The 19,451-nt window shown below is 46.2% G+C and overlaps 1 protein-coding gene and 1 long non-coding RNA gene across 2 annotated transcripts in view; both read left to right on the top strand.

The window, feature by feature from the left end:
* The first annotated feature begins 540 nt into the window (after positions 1-540).
* LOC125102289 (uncharacterized) lies at positions 541-7,798 on the top strand. Its single transcript, XR_007128094.1, has 3 exons — positions 541-740; positions 5,926-6,043; positions 7,406-7,798. It is a non-coding gene; the product is annotated as an uncharacterized LOC125102289 (long non-coding RNA).
* Positions 7,799-8,987: 1,189 nt separating this feature from the next.
* The window catches only part of TMEM14A (transmembrane protein 14A), an 11,898-nt gene continuing 1,434 nt past the window's right edge, over positions 8,988-19,451 (top strand). Inside the window, exons 1-4 of the mRNA XM_047733330.1 lie at positions 8,988-9,153; positions 12,437-12,528; positions 17,419-17,520; positions 19,019-19,106. Of these exons, the coding sequence (XP_047589286.1) occupies positions 12,459-12,528; positions 17,419-17,520; positions 19,019-19,106 (260 nt within the window). The 5' untranslated portion in view covers positions 8,988-9,153; positions 12,437-12,458. The remainder of the gene's footprint in view (positions 9,154-12,436; positions 12,529-17,418; positions 17,521-19,018; positions 19,107-19,451) is intronic.

Here is a 19,451-nt window from a genome sequence, read left to right as displayed (position 1 = left end):
CGGTACAAATTTGAAATTAGACTCACGTTTTATCTTTTCTTAAATTCCCACCCTTGGATTCCAGTTGTTTGCTTTGCCTTTGCAGAAACCGATATTTGCTCAATTACACTTTTCTCAGTCTTAGGCCTTCCTTGAACTGGCAGGTCGGGGTCTTGCTTTAGGGAATTAAACTGGATTTGCCGTCTTACTCTTGGCTGTTTTCACTTTCGTGGAGCCCGGAGACCGGCGCGCAGGGACGAGAGGCTGCGGTGCAGCCTGCGGAAGGTGCGCCTCCGGCCTTTCCGCGGCCCGGGACACACGAGCAATCGCGCGGCTGGACCTCGGGGCGCTCTGCCCGGGCCTGGCTCTCCCGCCCTCTGCGACCACAATTTCCCTCGGATTCCGCGAGCGCGCGGTTGAGGCCAATGGGACGCCGGCGCTGGACTGTCGGGCGGGTTCAGCCAATGAGCAGTCGCTGTGGGAGAGGTGGGCCCGCCCCCACACATCCCACGCACCCCGCCCCCCTTGCCTGGCCGACGCCCTCCATGCCCCTCCCCGGGTTCTCCCAACTCGGGCGTTACGGAGTCGGGTGGAGGCTCCCGCCCAGCCACCTTGACTGAGGCTGAGGGAGGGCGAGCGAGCCGGCTGCGCTGCGTCCACCGCGGCGGGTGGTCTGTCCAGGGTGTCCGAAGCAAGTGAGGGCGCGCCGCCCATGGGAACCCCCCGCAGGGCGGAGAACCGAGGAAAGGCCACCCGCCAAAGTGACCTTCCCTCGGGGAGCCGCCCCACCCACCCCCCCCGCAGGGAAGCCAGGACCCCGTCGAGCCCGACCAGATGATGGCCCGGGATGAGCCGGGCAAGAACCAGGAGGACGCGAGGTTAGGTGCCCTGGTGTTGGCGGGAGTTGTTGACTGGACTTCGGTGCGTCCCGCGGAGAGGGTAGGTGGCCGGGAGTCAAGTGTGCGCTCCGACCCGGGCCGATCCAGGGTCTGGACCCCTCCGCGTACCAGGCCGGGGCCTGCATCCTCCCTCTCTCCATCCTGTACGACCAAAGTATCTTTCCCAGGATGGCAAAGTTCCTTGAGAGCCACCGCTGGGCACAGAGGGAAGACAGAGATAGATGATTGCACTTTGAGAAGAGGGTTTTTAAAGACCAAACTAACTTCCAGTTGTGATGAGTGCCCAGGGCCTACACCCTGGCCGGGTTGCCCTTTCTTTCCCCTTCCCAGTCCCGGGGTGCCGTGGTCTTCAGTTTCGTTAGTGTGAGTGTGGAGTTGGGATCTCAGTAAGGAGGTAGTGTAGATTTGTTAACATCTGTCAGAGGTAGACTGTTTACAGAGAGGATGGGTAGGTGTACACCTTCGCTGTGGGTGGTGGATTTATTTGTAATCCTTCCAACGAAAGCTTTGGGAGGTCTAGTTCTTCCTTAGCTCACGGATTTCTTGAAGACATTCCAAGCTCATGCCTTCCTTGTAAGACTTCTTGTGGCCCTGTGTCTTGCCCTACCATTTCAGAAAATTGTTTGTTAATGGCCTGAGCTGGGACACCAGCAAAAAGGACTCAAAAGACTCTTTTGCCAAATGTGGAGAGGTTGTTGACCATACTATAAAAATGGACCCCAACACTGGAAGATCAGGAGGGTGGGGCCGATCCTCTTTAGAGATGCAGCGAGCATGGAGAAGGTAAGCTATGTAGTCCTTCAAAGGCCCTTGTGCACGGGATTTGATCTCTGAAAGGATAGCACTCCTGTATCACAGTCACTGTGTCTGAGCTATCTGTAGCCAAGGTTCTGAGGGAAGCAGAATTTAGGGACTTATTTCTGTACAGATTTCAGGGAGAATAAGAAGTATATGGGTTGGGGCGCCTGGGTGGCTCAGTAATCAAGGATCTGCCTTCAGCTCAGGTCATGACCCTGGGGTCATGGAATGGAGCCCCGCATTGGGCTCTCTGCTCAGCGGGAGTCTGCTTCTCCCTCTCCCACTTTCCCTGCTTGTGTTCCCTCTCTGGCTGTGTCTCTCTCTGCCAAATAGATAATAAAATCTTAAAAAGAAAAGAAAAGAAAAGTAAAGAAACCACATATGCTGTAAAATAGGCATTATTTAAGTGCCATTTTACAAAGGAAGAGATTAGGGGCGCCTGGATGGCTCAGTGGATTAAAGCCTCTGCCTTCGGCTCGGGTCGTGATCCCAGGGTCCTGGGATCGAGCCCCACATCGAGCCCCACATCGGGCTCTCTGCTCAGCCGGGAGCCTGCTTCCTCCTCTCTCTCTCTGCCTGCCTCTCTGCCTACTTGTGATCTCTCTCTGTCAAATAAATAAATAAAATCTTTAAAAAAAAAAAAAAAAAAAAAACAAAGGAAGAGATTAAGGCCCTAAGAAGATTTGGTAAGTAAAACACATTGCACAATGTATAGAGGGTTAGCACAGTGAAGATTCCGTGCCCAGCAGCCCAGCTACAGCCTGTGCTCCAAATTCCTGCGGCTTTACCTCTGGAGGAAACAAGTCTTAAGTTGAGACTACCAGGACAGGAAGAAGGCATACAGCAAGCACAGAGACTCCACTGGACTAAGGTCTGATTTATGTGTTTAGATAAACCAGCTGGATTTCAGGTTTAGAGAAAATGGGGGAGTTAGGTTTAGGTAGTGTGTGGTGTGTTTGGAAGAGATGAAATGTTTTGTGAACCAGAGGTGGAGTCTTGTGGCTCAAAGGAAAGGGAGTAGCGCAGGGTAATATTGCTAGGAACTGCCAGTGAGAATTAGAACCGGCATCTGTCTGATTCCCATCTCAGAAGTCATTGTCTGGGTTTTAGCACTGAAAGTCCCACATCCCAGGAAACCCCAGAGTCTCCAGTCTTAGTAATTCCCTCAACAGGGAAATCCCTCACTTAGCGCTGAAAGTTCTCCATTCCCTTAGTCCTGGGCAAACCTGGACAATTTGATCAACCTCCTCCCTTCCTTCTTTCTATCCTTCCTTCCTTCCTACCTTCCTTGCTTCCCTGACTGGGGGAAAGAAGCAAAAGGCTTCTTTCTCTTCCTCTGGCGTTCGTGTGTCTTATCTCCTATGAGTTCCCTTTAGGTCCTAAGCTAGAGAAGTTACCAGCCCTGAGCTTTGCCTGTGTTTCAAGATCAAAGCCGTTGAGTTGTATGTGGGTTCTGTTGTTGTTTTGTTTTTAGGGACTTTAAAAAACACATATTTATTTTAGAGAGGGGGGCAGGCAAAAGGAGAGAGTTCTCAAGCAGATTTCCCACTGAGCACAGGGCCCAATGAGGGGCTCCATCTCAGGACCCACAAGATCACAATCTGAGCCAAAACCAAGAGTCAGATGCTTAACCAACTGAGCCACCCAGGCGCGCCAAGGCCACTGAGTTTTCATTGGATCCAGAGTCCAACAAAAGACAAGGTTCTGTTTTCATCACCTTTAAAGAAGAGAAACTTGAGAAATATTCTAGAGAAGTTTCACTCCATCAGTGGAAGCAAGGTGAGGAGTCTCTGGCTCCTTGGGCCTGCCTTCACACCTCTGGAGAGGTAGCCTTTGGATTACTGGAGACCCAGTAAGGGAAGCGATCATCCCAATTTCACACTGAAAGTATCATGTCCTGGGAGACCTTCCCTGGAGTATGAAAGGTCCTGGTCTGGGTAATGAGTGTGGAAGACTGGAGGAAATGAACAAAGCCCATACAGTGACCCTAAAAGAGGGGCTGAGAGCAACATTGTCTTAAGTGTCAAATGAATATAGTTGCCCACTTCCTCCCTGACCACTGATGTTGTCACCCACAGTTTGCAGTTGACACTAACAGTTGACCCATCCACGGTTGCTTGCCGGAGAGTGACTTCAGTGTGTCATAATTAGGAAGATTATAGTCTGTCCTTGACTTTCCCTGTGGATGAACTGTTGTGATGTGTATCAGGACAGGCTAGTTTAAATTTTTAAACTTGTGCATATTGTTTTCTAAGAAATCAGTTCATGAAAATGAAAACAATTATACCACCAACACAAGCATGATCCCTTCATCTAGAAAGAAGACTAAGTGGGCTGTGTTATTTTAGTGACAAATGGAAGGAGATCTAGAACTGGATCAGGGAGGCAGATAACCAAAACAGAGAATACTGCACAATATGCAGGAAAGACTTTGGGATTGGGCATAGTGGAGAAAGGGATGCGAAAACACATGTGGAGACTGAATCTCACCAGTCCAGAATGAGACAGGCAAGTGACTCTAAACCAATCAAAAGTATTTTTATTCCCCCAAGAAGATAATCAATGTTCAGTCAAAAAATAGCAGCTGTTGAATGAGCTTGGGGATACCACACAAACCAACGGGTATCATCCTATGGTTCCCTTGACTGCTCTGTGAAACTGATGAAGTTACTTCTCTTGACTTAGGGATTGCAACTAAAATACCCTGTGGGTGATCAAAAGGAGAAACTCTGATAGCAGAGCTGTTGGCCCCTTATAGTGTAGAGCTGATTTGGTCCTTTCTCACCAGCCATCATGCTTTCTACACTCTATGCACTGAACCACGGCAACAAAAAAATGTTCCCTCTAGTCCTTAGGTCCCTTGACTTGAAAAATGGGATTTCAGATTACCTTCCCAGTTTCTAGAGGATTTTAATGGAACTGCTGGAATCACAAAGCAGAAGACTTATTGATATTTTGCCCAAATACAAACTAGACTTAGTTCATCTATCTCCACATTCATCAGACAGTGCCCATGTAAATATGGGCAAATCCCACTCAGTCTATAAGTGTCTCACCAGAGAAAATGAAAAGATCTTACCTATTCAATGCCCTGCACATCTTGTATATGACACTCCTAAAAAAGGTTGTGGTTTGGGGTGCCTGGATGGCTCAGTCAGTTAAGCATCTGCCTTCAGCTCAGGTCATGATCCCAGAGTCCTGCGATCAAACCCCCACATCAGGCTCCCTACTCAGCGGGAAGTCTGCTTGTCTCTCTTCCTCTCCCCTCCCCCTGCTCCTTCTCTCTCTCTCTCTCTCTCACATAAATGAAATCTTAAAAAAAAAAAAAAAAGGGAAGGGTTGTGATTTGTTTATATATGGTATTGAGACTTTCATAAGGAAAGTTTTTGGTCACTTTTCAGTGTCGTCAAAATGTGCAGAAGCTCTTAATGAGATTTTTGACTTTAAAGAAGTGGAAGAAGATAGCCTTGTTAGATATGTGCCTACAAAATGGACCTCATTGCTCCTAGTCACAGAAAAGATTGTAAAGTGTCGGCCTACCATAAAATCATAGTTTCAACGTTTGGGACAAGAAGACTGTTCTTCTTTGATTTGGAAATATATTGAAGATGGAAATGGATAAGAGGGGTATAGTAAAACGGAAATTTATATGCTGTGTCTCCACAACTGATGGTCTTTGAAGAGGCTATAGGAAGCCTAGAAAAGGATCAACAGACCACACCTGAACTGTCTGATGTTATGTATAAGTTGAGACAAAAATTCATACAGTAGAAAAATTATTCACTTTTTGGAAATAAGACTGCTTCAGAACTTAAAAAAAAAAAAAAGTCTCCAGAAAAGGGTAATCAAGTTAAACAGGACTTTCTTAATTTCTTTACTAAAACAGTAGCTTATTTGGAACCCAACTTCAATTTTACCAGTTCAAATTATGCTTCAAAACCATTTTCCCTGAAAAGGAGATGTTTACCTTATGATGGCTTCCAGTGTGCTTCAGAGTACTTAAAAATGATGGACATTGGGGTGCCTGGGAGGTTCAGTTGGTTACGGATCCAACTGGTCCAATGGGCTCAGGTCATGATCTCAGGGTTGTGACGTTGGCCTCTGTGCTGGGCTCTGTACTCAGCAGGGAGTCTGCTTGAAATTCTCTTTCTCTCCCTCTCCCCCTTCCCCTGCTCATGTGCACACTTGTGCTCTCTCTCAAATAAATTAATCTTTTTAAAAAATGACAGCCTATATGATGAATATACAGATACAAAGGACCTGATTAACAAACTGCTGACCTTAACAAGCCTGTGGACTCAAAGTGGGTGGACCTTTTTGGAGAAATGAAAGCGAATGCCTACAAATTTAAAAACCTGCTGTTGCTAGTAAGTAAAATCCTAACTATTCCATGCTCACACACTTTTATTGAAGGGATATTTAGCCTAACGTCATCACACTGGGCTGATGCAAGGAATCCATGTCACGTGGGCTTGAGGAGAGCAGAGTTGCAGGTCAGAGTGAATTTTACATTTGACAGTATTCAGTTTTACCACTACATGAAAAAAAAGAAGGATGTCCTAAAGGCTGCAAACAGTTCAGAAAAGTATTATTGGGAAAGAAGACAGAAAGAATAAAAATAGTCTATTGTACCATGGGACAGAAATATGTCATTTTTAATTAAGCATAGGAAATCTCTGTTTCATCCTATTCATGTTCTCCTTTTAAAGCCTTGCATTATGTATCTTATTTTGATTTGTATATTTGTATTTAAAAATATGCACAACATATTAGCACAGCAGTAGATGTCTAATTTAGAAATAATATACATATATTGGGATGCTTGTTCAAAATTTCTTTTACTGGGGCTCCTGGGTGGCTCAGTCATTAAGTGTCTGCCTTTGGCTCCGGTCATGATCCCAGGGTCCTGGGATTGAGCCCTACATAGGGCTCCCTGCTCAGTGAAGAGTCTGCTTCTCCTTCTCCCTCTGACCCTCTTCCCACTTGTGCCCTCTCTCTCTCTCTCAAATAAATAAATCTTTTAAAAAAATTCTTTTACTGATGAGCAGAGGCCTAAATGATCAGTAACCCTGTGGTATCTAGAAGAAGAGAAGGATCATGGACCTGAAGCAGACTTTTTTTATTTGCTTAAAAATCAGTAAGTCTCTTGTGACTTCTATTTTTTTTTTTTTTTAAAGGTTTTCTTTATCTTGGGGCACCTGGGTGGCTTATTCAGTTAAGCGTCTACATTTGGCTCAGGTCATGATCCCAGGGTCTAGGATCAAGCCCTGCATAAGGCTCCCTCCTCAGCGGGGAGCCTGCTTCTCCCTGTCCCTCTGCCCCTCGCCCTGCTTGTGCTCCCCCTCTCTCTGTCAAATAAATTTTTTTTTTAATTTTATTTATCTATTTAAGAGAGACAGAGAGAACATGAGCAGGGGAGGGGCAGAGGAAGAAGCAAATTCCCCACTGAGCCAAGAGCCCAGCACAGGGCTGGATCCCAGGACCCCAGGATCACGACCTGAACTGAAGGTGCCCCGTGACTTTGGTTTTTATGAATTAATCTCCCAAACCCAGGGTGCCCACAGAAGAGCTGATACAGACTGAGTTTGGGAACATTGTTTGAAAACGAGGATTAGGCTCGGGATCCACAGAGCACTCGCTGAGGGCTAAACATACTGTGAGGTCCTGCCTGAGCGAGCGGCCAGTCTGTCAGTCAGTCAGGCTCTCAGCTGTACTCTCCTCTTTTCCAGTTCCACCCATACACCACTTAGGAAAGCCTGTGTTACTATACATTGGGAGTTCTGCAAATCCAAAGGGGCCTGAGGATGGAAATCAGGAGATCTGAGAACATGGATGGAGAAAAGAAATTTCTATCCTCACTAACCTCTAAAGTCTAGCATTTGTTTCATAGGCCACAAACCACCACAGTATCAGTACCTGTGACTCTGTCATCACGAGCAGATATTTGCATGTTCCAGATACCCGAAAATATTATTTAGGTGCAGCACTGCTTGGGAATTATGGTATTATTATCTCCACTCTGAGATCCTGTAATATGATAAAGAAGCACATTTATTAGATTGCAGATATAAATTTTTAATAATTTCATAACTGTATTTCAATAAAATTGGCTTCCTTGGAAATCCTGTTTTTTATTGTTCGTGTGTTTTTCCAGACTGCCAAAGGCAACTCATGGCTCATCATAGGGCCGTCTGTCTCTGCTGGGATCATGAATAGACAGTTTGACAAATAGGTAGAGACAAATATGCTTGGCAAGGCACCCTTGCCTTGCGCTCTAACCTTATTATAGCTGTCATATGAGTTGAGAGGACAGTGAGCCCTTTGCCTAAGAACGTTTGTGAACCCACATGTCCAAGAATATGGAATTTCCCATCATAGAAAGTTGTTCTTTTAGGTTTAGGTGAAAATGCCTTGAGTAGGAATATCATGGGACTGTTTCCAGCTTCCCATACCTCAGTGACAGGGTCAAAGTGATCTCTGAGCAGCATCTTATAAATCCAGGCACTGACGTCTGAAGTCAGGGGCAAGTTATTTACTGGAGGTCCTATCAGGTAAAGATAAGGGAAGCATTCCAAGAGGGTTTTTAGTTTTATTCTGGATAGGGCAAGTCCTGGAAGTCTGGAGAGACGGTTGGGGGAGGCTAGGGTAAGGATGGGTAAGGAGTCTGGTTGGAGTTATAGTATGTGGTTTGGAAGGCAAAACTGGCGTGAAATGAGCATTTGTTGCCAGGAGGAACAATTCCAAATCCACTGAATTCATTTCTGGGATCGGATGATCCTGGGACTAGCCATGACTTAAAGTGCATTGCACGTCTGTCAGTCTCTACCTTTCCCTTCACGTAATTAGGCCCAGCAAATCCTGGGCGTGGAGTATAAAACCGGGATCCTAAGCTCCCCTCCACATCTCGAGTGGAGATATAATGAAGGGAGTGATATAATGTGTGTGATATAATGAAGGGAGCTCCAGCTTAGAAATCAGACAAACCTGGGTTCTAACCTTTGTACCCCACTTAGGACCTGAGACCGTGGACAACTCAATCACCCCATCTGTCTGAACCTTAGCTCCCCGAACTGAAAATGGGGACAGTCGCTGGCGAGAATCTAAAAGGCCTGATTGCTGTCCTCTGAGTGGTGGACGAACCTCAAGGTTAAAACTCCGCCTTCTGGGATCCTGGCTACACCCAGACCTATTCTCTGCGGGGAATTCCCAGTCCCGCCGGGTCCGGCAGGAGGCAGCAGACCCCAGCACGGCTGTAGAGCCAGAGCGGAAAGCCGGGCAGAAAGAGCGAGCGGCGGAGGAACCGAATGGCCTCGGGGTCCGCAGCCTGTGCGGGGCACGCCCGGCGGAGGAGAGGGCAAGCCTTGGCGCATGCGCGCCGCGGGACCGGCCCCGCCCCGAACCAGCAGGCTCTGCCAGGGCGGGTGGTAGCGCGCAGAATCAGGAGGTGCTGGCAGCGGGGACCGCTTCCGGACACCAGGTACGAGGCTAACCCGAGGCTGGCTCCCGATTTTTCTCTTTTGAGCCGCGGGGAGGGCTCGGGGCTGCAGGTGAGCTGTACACCTCGCAGTCGAGGACTTCCTCTCCTGAATTTTCTTGTAAAGGCACAGATCTGAGCAAAGATGCTAAAGACCTGGGGAGGATTTTGCAGGAGATGGGGGCTGCTTCTTCCAAGCATCGCTTCTCTCCGTCTCCTGGGAATTCCCGGAATGTCTTCCTTCCGCGGCCCTGAATCTCCCACCTGTCCTCCTTCCGACCTTCCTGGAACTGGGGAGAGGCGGGGAAGGGATGGGGTTCTCTGACCATGGCAAAAACGCTTGGCAGTTTAACCTTGCTAGTACCACCCAGACTTCATTCGAAAATGGTCTTTCGAGCCCTCAAGGAGTACAAAGGTAGGTAGTTTATTATACAGTAGCTTACGGAAAATCTCTTAGTGGGTCCCCCAAATTTTGGAGGGCTCAGGGCAAGGCAGGGCCCTGTCACCTGGTTTCATACGCGGTGCAGTAAATCACTTTTGCCGCATTGCACCCAAGACGCTTTCTGGCCTCTCCAAGCACTGAGGTAGTGTTTTCAGTGAGAGCCTGTGAAGCAAGGTGCCCATCAGCGCCTACTTCCATCACCTCCCTGTGTGGTTCTGGTCATGTGGTCCTGCCATGGACATGGAGCAAGAGGGATGTTTGCTTTTTGTCTGCAATTTCTCTCTGTATTCAGAAACTTCTTGCAAGGATTGGGAATAGGTGTATGTATTTTGCCTCCTTAGAATACTCAGCTCAGTAAGGAGATTAAGGGAACAGACTGTTGCCTGGCAGTAGAGCTATACTGAGGGTTGACCAGTTACAGAATGTCTTCCTTCAGGCAAAAGTTGTTCCTTTGGTTCATTCAACAAGTATTTCTGCACACTCCGCCTTGTGCGTGGCCGTGAGCTTGGTGATGTGGGGAGGACAAAGGTGAACTGAATTTGAGCTTAGCCCCGGAGGAGCATGGCAGGGACGGGAGGTAGAGAGGGGAGCTCAATGTAAGTAACTCGATGCCAGGTAGAAGGGGTGGGGTCCCAGGAGAGGGTCAGAAGAAGACTGGGAGCTCAGAGGACAAAGAAGAATCAGCCTTTTACATCAGGTGGCCAGCTTAAGGAGAAAATTAGGTTCCCAAATTACTACCTGATGATGAGTGATCTCCTAAGCTTCCGATCTGTGTGTAGAGGTGTTTTCCTCACTGTGTGTCAGGCATCTTAGACTAGGTCTCAGGTAGGTCCCACCATTCCTGGATTCCTCCCTCCGCCTGCTACCACATGCCTGCTGGTCCAGTGCTCCCTATCTCCGGGAGGAGCATCAATGCCCCCCGCCTCCCACCTCTTCTTCCTGGTGCGCCAATCCAGAGACCTAGACGTGAGTCATCTCTGACTCATCCCTCCTCTGGACTCCCCACATCCAGGCTTATTGATTCTGTTTCCTGAACATCTCTCAGAGCTGACCCATCCTCCTTGCCGTTGCTCCAGGCCAGGCCACCACCGGCTCTGGCTTAGCTCAGCTTCCTGCTTCACTTCGTCCCATCTCCTGCTACCACTGCAAGGAAGCACTGGCTGGAATTAAATCTGGTGGAGAGACTCCCTTCGGTCCTCCCTACTGCCCTCGAGACAGAACCCAGCCTCCCTTTACAGCACTCAGAAGTGTCCTGGCCCTGTCTTTTTCCCCAGGCCCATGTCTTCACAGCTGCCCTGCTCGCCTGTCCATTTTGAGAACAGGCCATGCTTTCTCATGCCACTAGGCTTTTGCACATGTTCTCCCTGCTGCCCAGAACACATCCTTCCCGGCCACCCTCTTCGCTCGGCTTACTCCTCCTCTCCCCACGATCCCAGCCGGGACCCTGTCTGCTCTAGGAATCCTCCCTTAGGCTCACAAGTCACCGTAGGCTCCACTTCTTGATATGGTGCCTGTGCATCTCCTCATAGGGCTCACCCACACATCTTCCTCCTCTGCTGTGCTATACTAAAAGGCCAAAGCCAAGTCCAAGGACTTTCCATGCCTTCCTGCTGCCTTGCACAAAAAAGACGTGCAGGGGCGCCTGGGTGGCTTCGTTGGTTAAGCATCTGCCTTCTGTTCAGGTCATGATCCCGGGATCCTGGGATCAAGCCCCACATCGGGCTTCCTGCTGAGCCTGCCACTCCCCCGCTTGTGCTCTCTCTCTGTGTCAAAGAATTAAATAAAATATTTTCCTAAAAAAGAAGACATTCAATAAATAGTTGTTAAATGGAGTTGAGCATAAGCTATAACATTATGGTTTGATTCACTGAGTGCCTGAGTCATAAATTCACTCCATCTCTGTTGTTTTCTCAGCAAGCTGGCACAGTTATGGCCTCACACATGTCAAGCTTAAAAATGGGTATAGGGTAAAAGAGAAGAACAATCATTATTCAAGCAGCTAGTATTTGATGAGTGCCCAGTACATGTAGGCCCTGTTGTAAGCGCTCTTCAGTATTACCTCATTTAATCACCACAACCCTGTGAGGTAATTTTATCATTATCCGTATTTTACAGATGGAGAGACTGAGTTGCAGAGAGATTAGGGACCACGCACAATGTTACGTAGCTAGCAGGCAGTGGCAGCAGGCTTGGAGCCCAGCATACACTGTGGAATTCGATTAAGTCTTTGGGAACAACAGTAGGTCAGACGGACCATGAGAAGCTGACAGGGCTGAAGATGGAAGGCATGCAGTGTGATCACAGCTTGAAGCTGTGAGACCAATGGAGGTGACTGATCTAGAACTTTACAGATCTGAAAGACATGAGTTTTATCTGCATATAGATAAAGAAGTGGCACTGGGAATCAGAAATTAAAAGAATTAGAAAGCTGCAAGGAACTTTAGGGTTCATCTCATCTACTCCCCTCACTTTGGGGGGGAGTCAGTGTCAGGGATGGGGCATGAGTCAAGGCCCAACAGCCTGCCACTGACCGGTCTCCAGCCTGTAGCCAACACACTTTCTCCTGCATCTTACGGATTCCTGGGTAGGATTTTCATGGAACTTCTCACCCCTAGGTCTATGTTTCAACTGCTGCTATGAGACACATAGGATGTTCTCATCACTCACGTGATTTTATGCCAGGAGCTTCATTATATTCGTCAGTGATTTGCCATTGATTAAGCATGCATGTTTCTGGCTGAGCTTGAAATTAATCTCTGTAATTCCGTGGAATACATACCATTTTTGTATTACCTATGCTCCCCCCAGTTCTCTTTATGTTGTAAAACTTGTCCCTTCATCCAGTGGTAGAATTGCAACCTTGCCAATGGACCTGATCGGTTTCGGTTATGCGGCCCTTGTGACGTTTGGAAGCATCTTGGGATATAAGCGGAGAGGTAAGCCTTAACTGTGTTTTTCATCCAAGGGCCTTGGTAGGGGATTGGTGGTTGTGCTAAGATCATCTGAGGGTTTCAAGTTGGTGCAGCCACTTTGGAAAACAGTGTGGAGATTCCTTAAAAAATTAAAAATAGAGCTACCCTATGACTCTGCAATTGCACTGCTTGGTATTTATCCCAAAGATACAGATGTAGTGAAAAGAAGGGCCATCTGTACCCCAGTGTTCATAGCAGCAATGGCCACAATCACTAAACTGTGGAAAGAGCCCAGATGCCCTTCAACAGATGAATGGATAAAGAAGATATGGTCCTTGGGAGCCTGGGTGGCTCAGTGGGTTGGGCCTCTGCCTTCGGCTTGGGTCCTGGTCCTGGGATCGAGCCCCATGTCGGGCTCCCTGCTCAGCGGGGAGCCTGCTTCCTCCTCTCTCTCTGCCTGCCTCTCTGCCTACTGTGATCTCTCTGTCAAATAAATAAAATCTTTAAAAAAAAAAAAAAAAAGAAGATATGGTCCATATATAAAATAGAGTATGATGCCTCCATCAGAAAGGATGAATACCCAGCTTTTGTATCAACATGGATGGGACTGGAGGAGATTATGCTGAGTGAAATAAGTCAAGCAAAGAGAGTCAATTATAAGTTTCACTTATTTGTGGAGTATAAGGAATAACATGGAGGACATGGGAGAAAGAGAGGAGAAGTGAGTTGGGGGAAATTGGAGGGGAAGAAGAACCATGAGAGACTGTGGACTCTGAGAAACAAGCTGAAGGTTTTGGAGAGGAGAGGGGTGGGGGGTTGGGTGATTCTGGTGGTGGGTATTATGGAGGGCACTTATTGCATGGAGCATTGGGTGTGGTGTATAAACAATGAGTCTTGGAACACTTGGAACACTTGGAAGATCATCTGAAAAAATAAATAAATTTAATTTTTTAAAAATGTAAAAAAAAAAAAAAAAAAGATCATCTGAGGGTTTGTAAATAAGACAGGAAGCTGAAGAGGTCCTAGAGGTAACTGAGGACCAGCATGTCTTTCATGGAAGGGAGTTGTAGAGGGCAGGGGGCTGGGTGTGACAGAGCAACCCAACCCAGCTGTCTGGGTCTCTCTTCACCTGTCATTATCAACTGTGTAATTAATTGACTTAACCTCCTCAGGGCTACTCGCTTATTATCAAATGAGGATTTTTGTTTGTTTACATACTCCTAGTATCAAAAACTGAATTATGTTGATACTGTGTTTTGCAAAGGAAAATTTGTTAAATACTTAGATATCTTCTCAGAGATTGTCTCTTCATCTATATCCAAAAGAGGGGAGAAAAAAAAACAGTTGATAAGTTTTCATGCAAAAAAATGAAAGGTTCTATTTGTGACATTGGTAGGCTGCAACTTGAGTGAAAAAGCCAGGTCTACATAGGTATTAGAGGGACCCCTTATTTAGCAATTGCTAAGAAGTCCAAGGCAAGAAACACAGGTCTCTGTAGGGACTGAGGGGTGGCAGGTTAAAACAGAGTATTTTTTTTCATTCTACAATGTTTACTTCTTTTACTTTTTTTTAAATAATTTTTTATTTTTATAAGCATATAATGTATTATTAGCCCCAGGGGTACAGGTCTGTGAATCGCCAGGTTTACATACTTAACAGCACTCACCATAGCACATACCTTCCCAGATGTCCATAAATCCCCCCCACCTTCCCCCACAACCCTCAGTTTGTTTTGTGAGATTAAGAGTCTCTTATGGTTAAAACAGAGTATTTTCTAAGATTCCTGAGAACCTCTAATTCACTTGGACTTTTGTTTGTTGCTCTTATGTTCTTTCTCAATGGGTGTAGCATATGTATTCGATGGAAGGCACCATCGTGCCATCATATATTTTGGTGCCATCATATATTTTGATGGCACCAAAATATATGCTGGCTCAGCTGCACAATATGGTCCCTTGGCCTCCTACAGGAGCCCCCAACTGTGTGATCCTGGAAGCCCCTGGGGGCATGTGTTCGCAAAGAAGCCCACTCCCGTGTAATGTGGGTTAAGAGCACAAGCCACAGCATCAGGCTTTCCTAAATTCTGCTCGTTACATTACTCCTTACTAGCTCGGGTACTCATGTGAGTTGTTTTAATTTCTGGGTTCCAATTCCTCATTTGTATGTTGATCAGTTAGGATTAAATAAGATAATGCATGTAACACATTTCACATAGTGCCTGGCTGGAAGAAGGTCTTGATATTCTTGTTTCTGCTGCTACTCCCTGCCAGGGGGAGAGTCTGTGGGCCAGTGAGGCAAAATACCTTTTTCTGGTTTTGTGTTCTATATTCTTAGCTGCTTGTGGCCCCAGTGTCTTAGAGCTTTTGTATAAAGTGAATCAGTTCTTTCTGTTTTTACTTAAAACTTCCCTAGACATGAATCCCCTAGAGTTCGGCCCGGAGACCCTTCACGGGACAGTTACTGAGAACAGTGTTGAGTAGGTTGAAGATGTGATGTCAGGATGGTGTTTGGTAAGAGGACAAGTATATCTGAATCCTGTACAAGACCAAGACCCAGACCAAGCGCCGGACATAGTTGGGTCAGAGTGAGGGGCTGATAGAGTTCTTCTCTTGCTGGGAGCAGACAAAGGGGAGAGAGGCAGCACAGCGGCACCAAGTTCTAAGTTCACCCCTCTCCCACACAGGTCCCCAGAAAAGTGCGTACCCAAGTAGACACTATGATTTTGAGGCTTCTTCTGAGCCAAGTAGCCAGTACCCAAAGCCCAAGATGGGCAGAAAGCTCTCTTGGCCTTCTCCTGCACCAGGGCTGAACCTGGCTACCTACCTTCTACTCCAGTTCAAGGTCAAGGCACAGCAGCCCCTCCGGAGAGGAAGAGGGGAACAGGAGAGCAGTTGTCTTGCTCTGAGGGAGAGAGGCCTTCATGTGCACCTCCCAACTCCTTTGAAAACCCCGTTGAAACTCCTTGAGACTGGCCCAGCCAGGTTGGCACTTGAAGGAGGGGTTGTGGGGCACAGCTTGGCACTTCTTTTTTCTTTTTTGGTAGCCCCACTATAGACTGAGCTTTTTTGCAGGATCTGGCTCCCTTCCACGAGCCATCGCCTTCTTACAACGTAGAGCCTGCCCATCCTCACTGTTTGCTGTCTGACCTCGGCAAAACTTGGGGTGCAGCTGCTTCCCCTGCCTGCATATCCGTCAGGTGGGGAGGGTCCCAGCATTGCAGAACTCATCAGGGTGTACAGAAAAGAGTCCGAGGTCCCTAAGTGAGAAGACACCTTAATTAAGGTGACCTAGTCATGCGTTCCAGAAAATGCTTCAATCCCCTTGGCTGTTTTCTAATCTGCTGTCTTCTGCTAAACATGACCCATTTAACAGGGAGTGCCCAGCCCTGCATTTTGTCAGCGTTTATCAAGTGCTGACAAGTACCCAGCACTGAGTCAGGCCCTGGAAGACAGCAGTAAGCAAAAAAGAGATGGTGCTGGCAAGCAAGTCGGGGGGCTGACCTTAAATACGTGGACAGGTGCACAAATAAAGGATGGCGAATCGTGGGAGGCTCTGATGGGGCCCCTCATTCAGAGTGGTATGTCAGAGAAGATGTCTCTAGGAGCTGACCCTTACAGAGACAGGTGTGCTGCAGTTGGCCAGGCGGACAGGGCAGGGAAGAGCAGTCCAGGCAGGGAACAGCATGTCTAGAAGCCATGTAGAATAAAGACTTCAGGGACCAGATCGAAGGCCAAGGCTCCCGTAATCGAGTGGACTTGGGTTTTTCTCTAAGTGCAGTAGGAAGCACAGACAGTTTTTAATTAGCGAAGTGACCAGTCTGGACGTATGATTTTAGAAGACCGTGTTGCTGTGTTTGCAGAATAGATTTGCGGGGAGGGAGGAACAATGAGGAATTTAACGTTCTCTCCAACTGTAACATTCTAAGCCTTTGTGTATTTGACGTGGATGGTATTACTAACACTGTTTTGCAACTGACAAAACTCAGAGACTAAGTGCCTTAGCCAAAGTCCTTCAGGCAACAAATGGAAGAATTAGGACTAGAACCCAGCTTGTGTGTCTTCTCATTCAGAATGCTGCTGTGTGTGTGCACGCACATTGCTGCAATGGTTTTTAACCCTGGTTACCATCTGAATTTCCTATAGATATTTAAAACATAGGGATGCCTTGGCCCTACCCTGAGGGATTCCAATCTGATAGATTCTAAATAGAGTGAGCTCCATGAAGCACCGACTGTGTGTGTGTGTCTGTCTGTCTGTCTGTCTTTCTTGTGCACAGTGTCCCTGGCATGAGGCCCATTGCCGGTGGGCCGGAAGTGCTTGGTGTTGGTCACTGAGCCCTGGGGCAGTGGATGAATGGACTGAGGGCAGGAGAGCACTGGGTGGGAGGCTACTGGCTCTTCCCATTTCTCAGTACAGTCCCCATTCATCCCTGAGTCCTGACATCCCGAGGCTGGAAGCTTTGTTAATTATTCAGGACAGAACCATCGCTTGCTTTGCATGGGACTTCTCTTTCTACCTCTATGAGCTAGAATACCATTGCATCCTATTATTATCACAGCCTGAGTAAAAAGAGGGAGGCAAGGAGAAGAGGGGGGAAGAAAAGGACAGAGACAGGTGTAAAGAAGTCAACCGATTGTCTAGGGTCATGCAATCAAGGTCAGAACCGCTACCACCAGGCAGGCTTTCATATTCACTCAAGCCATATCTAACCCTGGCATTGCCATGCATTCGGGGTTCAGCAGGGACCAGTCATATTAGAAACTGTCCATGAAGAGGCAGATATGTAATTTGGCTTTGTCTAGTTACAGTGCCCACTTAGATATGCATTTGAAGGTGCATGTATCATTCTTGAAAGAAAGGAAGGAATTCCTTTCATTTGGGGATTCTCTCTCTGAGCCCTTTTTATTCCCCCCAGGTGGTGTTCCATCTTTGATCGCTGGTCTTTTTGTTGGATTTTTGGCTGGCTATGGAGCCTACCGTGTCTCCAATGACAAGCGAGATGTCAAACTGTCATTGTGTAAGTAAGACATTTTTTCCAGTTATAAAGGGTCGAACCTTGGGAGTGACTTTTTTGATACTCTGTACTAGGTATACTGGAAAACGTGCAGTCATGTGGTAAGTATATAAGCATGTGTGGAGACTGAACATAATTCTTGTTCCTTTCTAGACAGACCCACTCAAAAACAAGGATATTGCTCCCAGGCCTTCAGACACAGAAGCATGTTTCTATGAAACTTATTACTAGAAAAATAAAATTAAGGAATTATGTCCAGATTTTCTGCTAATACCTTTAAGTGCCTATTAGCATAGTTTTTGTGTTGCTATTAAAATACCAAACAAGACAGCCTCACGTTATTTTATTTAATTCACAAGCATCTTTTAGATCCTGTTTTACCCTAGGACTCGATCTAGAAAACCAAGGCTGACCTTTTTTTTTAGCTTCTTCCCTTGTCGGGCTTAGCAGGGGAATGTCCACAATAAAAATGGAAACCTGTGTGTGTGGGCCCAGCATGCTTGGCTCTCTGTAGTCTAGTTTGAGATCCCATGAAGGTTTGGGAATTGTTTCCATTTAATTTGATTATTATTCAGAGTGCCCTGGAGGTATGGAAGACAGGACAAATAAAGACAAATTATATCAGTTCGGTCTTCAAGGGAGAGAAAGAGACTTAGTGTTGTATTTTTTTCCCTTGACTTGTTTGAAATAGGAGCTAGGGATAGTTTTTAATAATGAAATTATGTCAAAAGAAGAAACATATCAGCAAGATGTGGATATTTGGGCTTTTTATTCATATGCATTCAAGTAGTTCACGTGTGTTTATTGTCTGTCATTTTGTTCTTTATATCAGCAAGTGATTTTTCCTTGAAAGCTGTTCTGAAATTGCGACATCGGCATCCGCATCTCTTCCATAAAACATTCTCTCTCCATACTGGGTCAGCTCCTCAAAGGCTGGCGGGACGCTTCTGAGTGTAATATTACTGACTGTTCTTACTTAGCCTTCAGGCATCCATTTCCCAAAATGCAGTACTGCAAATTACAATCAATCAGCCTTTTTTCCTAGTATTTTTTTACTCATCAGGTCTTACTTAAAAGACTCTGATTATTTTCTTTACTTTCACTTAAATGAGCATTTATTGGCTGTCTCCTGTGGGTCCAGTCAGACTCCCCAGAGTTTGTGAGGAAAGCTGAAGAAGACACAGTCCTAGCCTTCCAGGAGTTTCTACAAACAGAAATTTAAGTTAGACAAAGATTTTTTCTTCTGAAGATATTTCAGGAGTGGATTTTAACATGTTGCTTACTCAGAAACCTTTTTGATAAGCTAGTTTATAAAGTCTTTTAAGAGAGCATTTTAATCTTTTTAAGAAGATAGCAATTTAATACTTATACATAATAGCTGTTATATTAGAAAGCTGAAACAATGTCTCTTTCTCTTTTTTTTTTTTTTTTTTTTTTTTTTCATGACCAAGCATTGATAATGTGTTTGAAACTCTGGTTCATGCATTGGTTGGGTTTTTAGTTACAGCTTTCTTCCTGGCCACCATAATGGGTGTGAGGTATAAGAGATCTAAGAAAATCATGCCAGCTGGGCTGGTTGCAGGTTTAAGGTAAGAAACACTATTTTTCTATACTTTTTCTTCTGCCATCATTTAATGTGGACTTTTTGGCAAGAGTCCATTTTAACTTGAAAAGGTCAACGTGATTTTTGTTAGAGTAAGCATGACTATAAAACCTTAAAGTATCATGCCTACGGTCCATCTTTGGTATTGATGTCCCCAGGAACATTTTTGTGGAATACATGGAGTGTTGCTATAGTATCTGACCTCACGTACTCATGTTTTTTAGAATAAAGAACTGAATTCAGCCTTTTTTCCTCAAGATTTACTCATCTGAAACAGTAAATGTATTCATTTAAATCTGATACTCAGTCTCTCTTAGAGCATTGGACAAAG

The sequence above is a fragment of the Lutra lutra genome, chromosome 6, assembly GCF_902655055.1.
Source record: "Lutra lutra chromosome 6, mLutLut1.2, whole genome shotgun sequence".
NCBI lineage: Eukaryota > Metazoa > Chordata > Mammalia > Carnivora > Mustelidae > Lutra > Lutra lutra.
The sequence above is the reverse complement of the archived record's forward strand: the minus strand, read 5'-3'. Positions and strand labels throughout refer to the sequence as shown.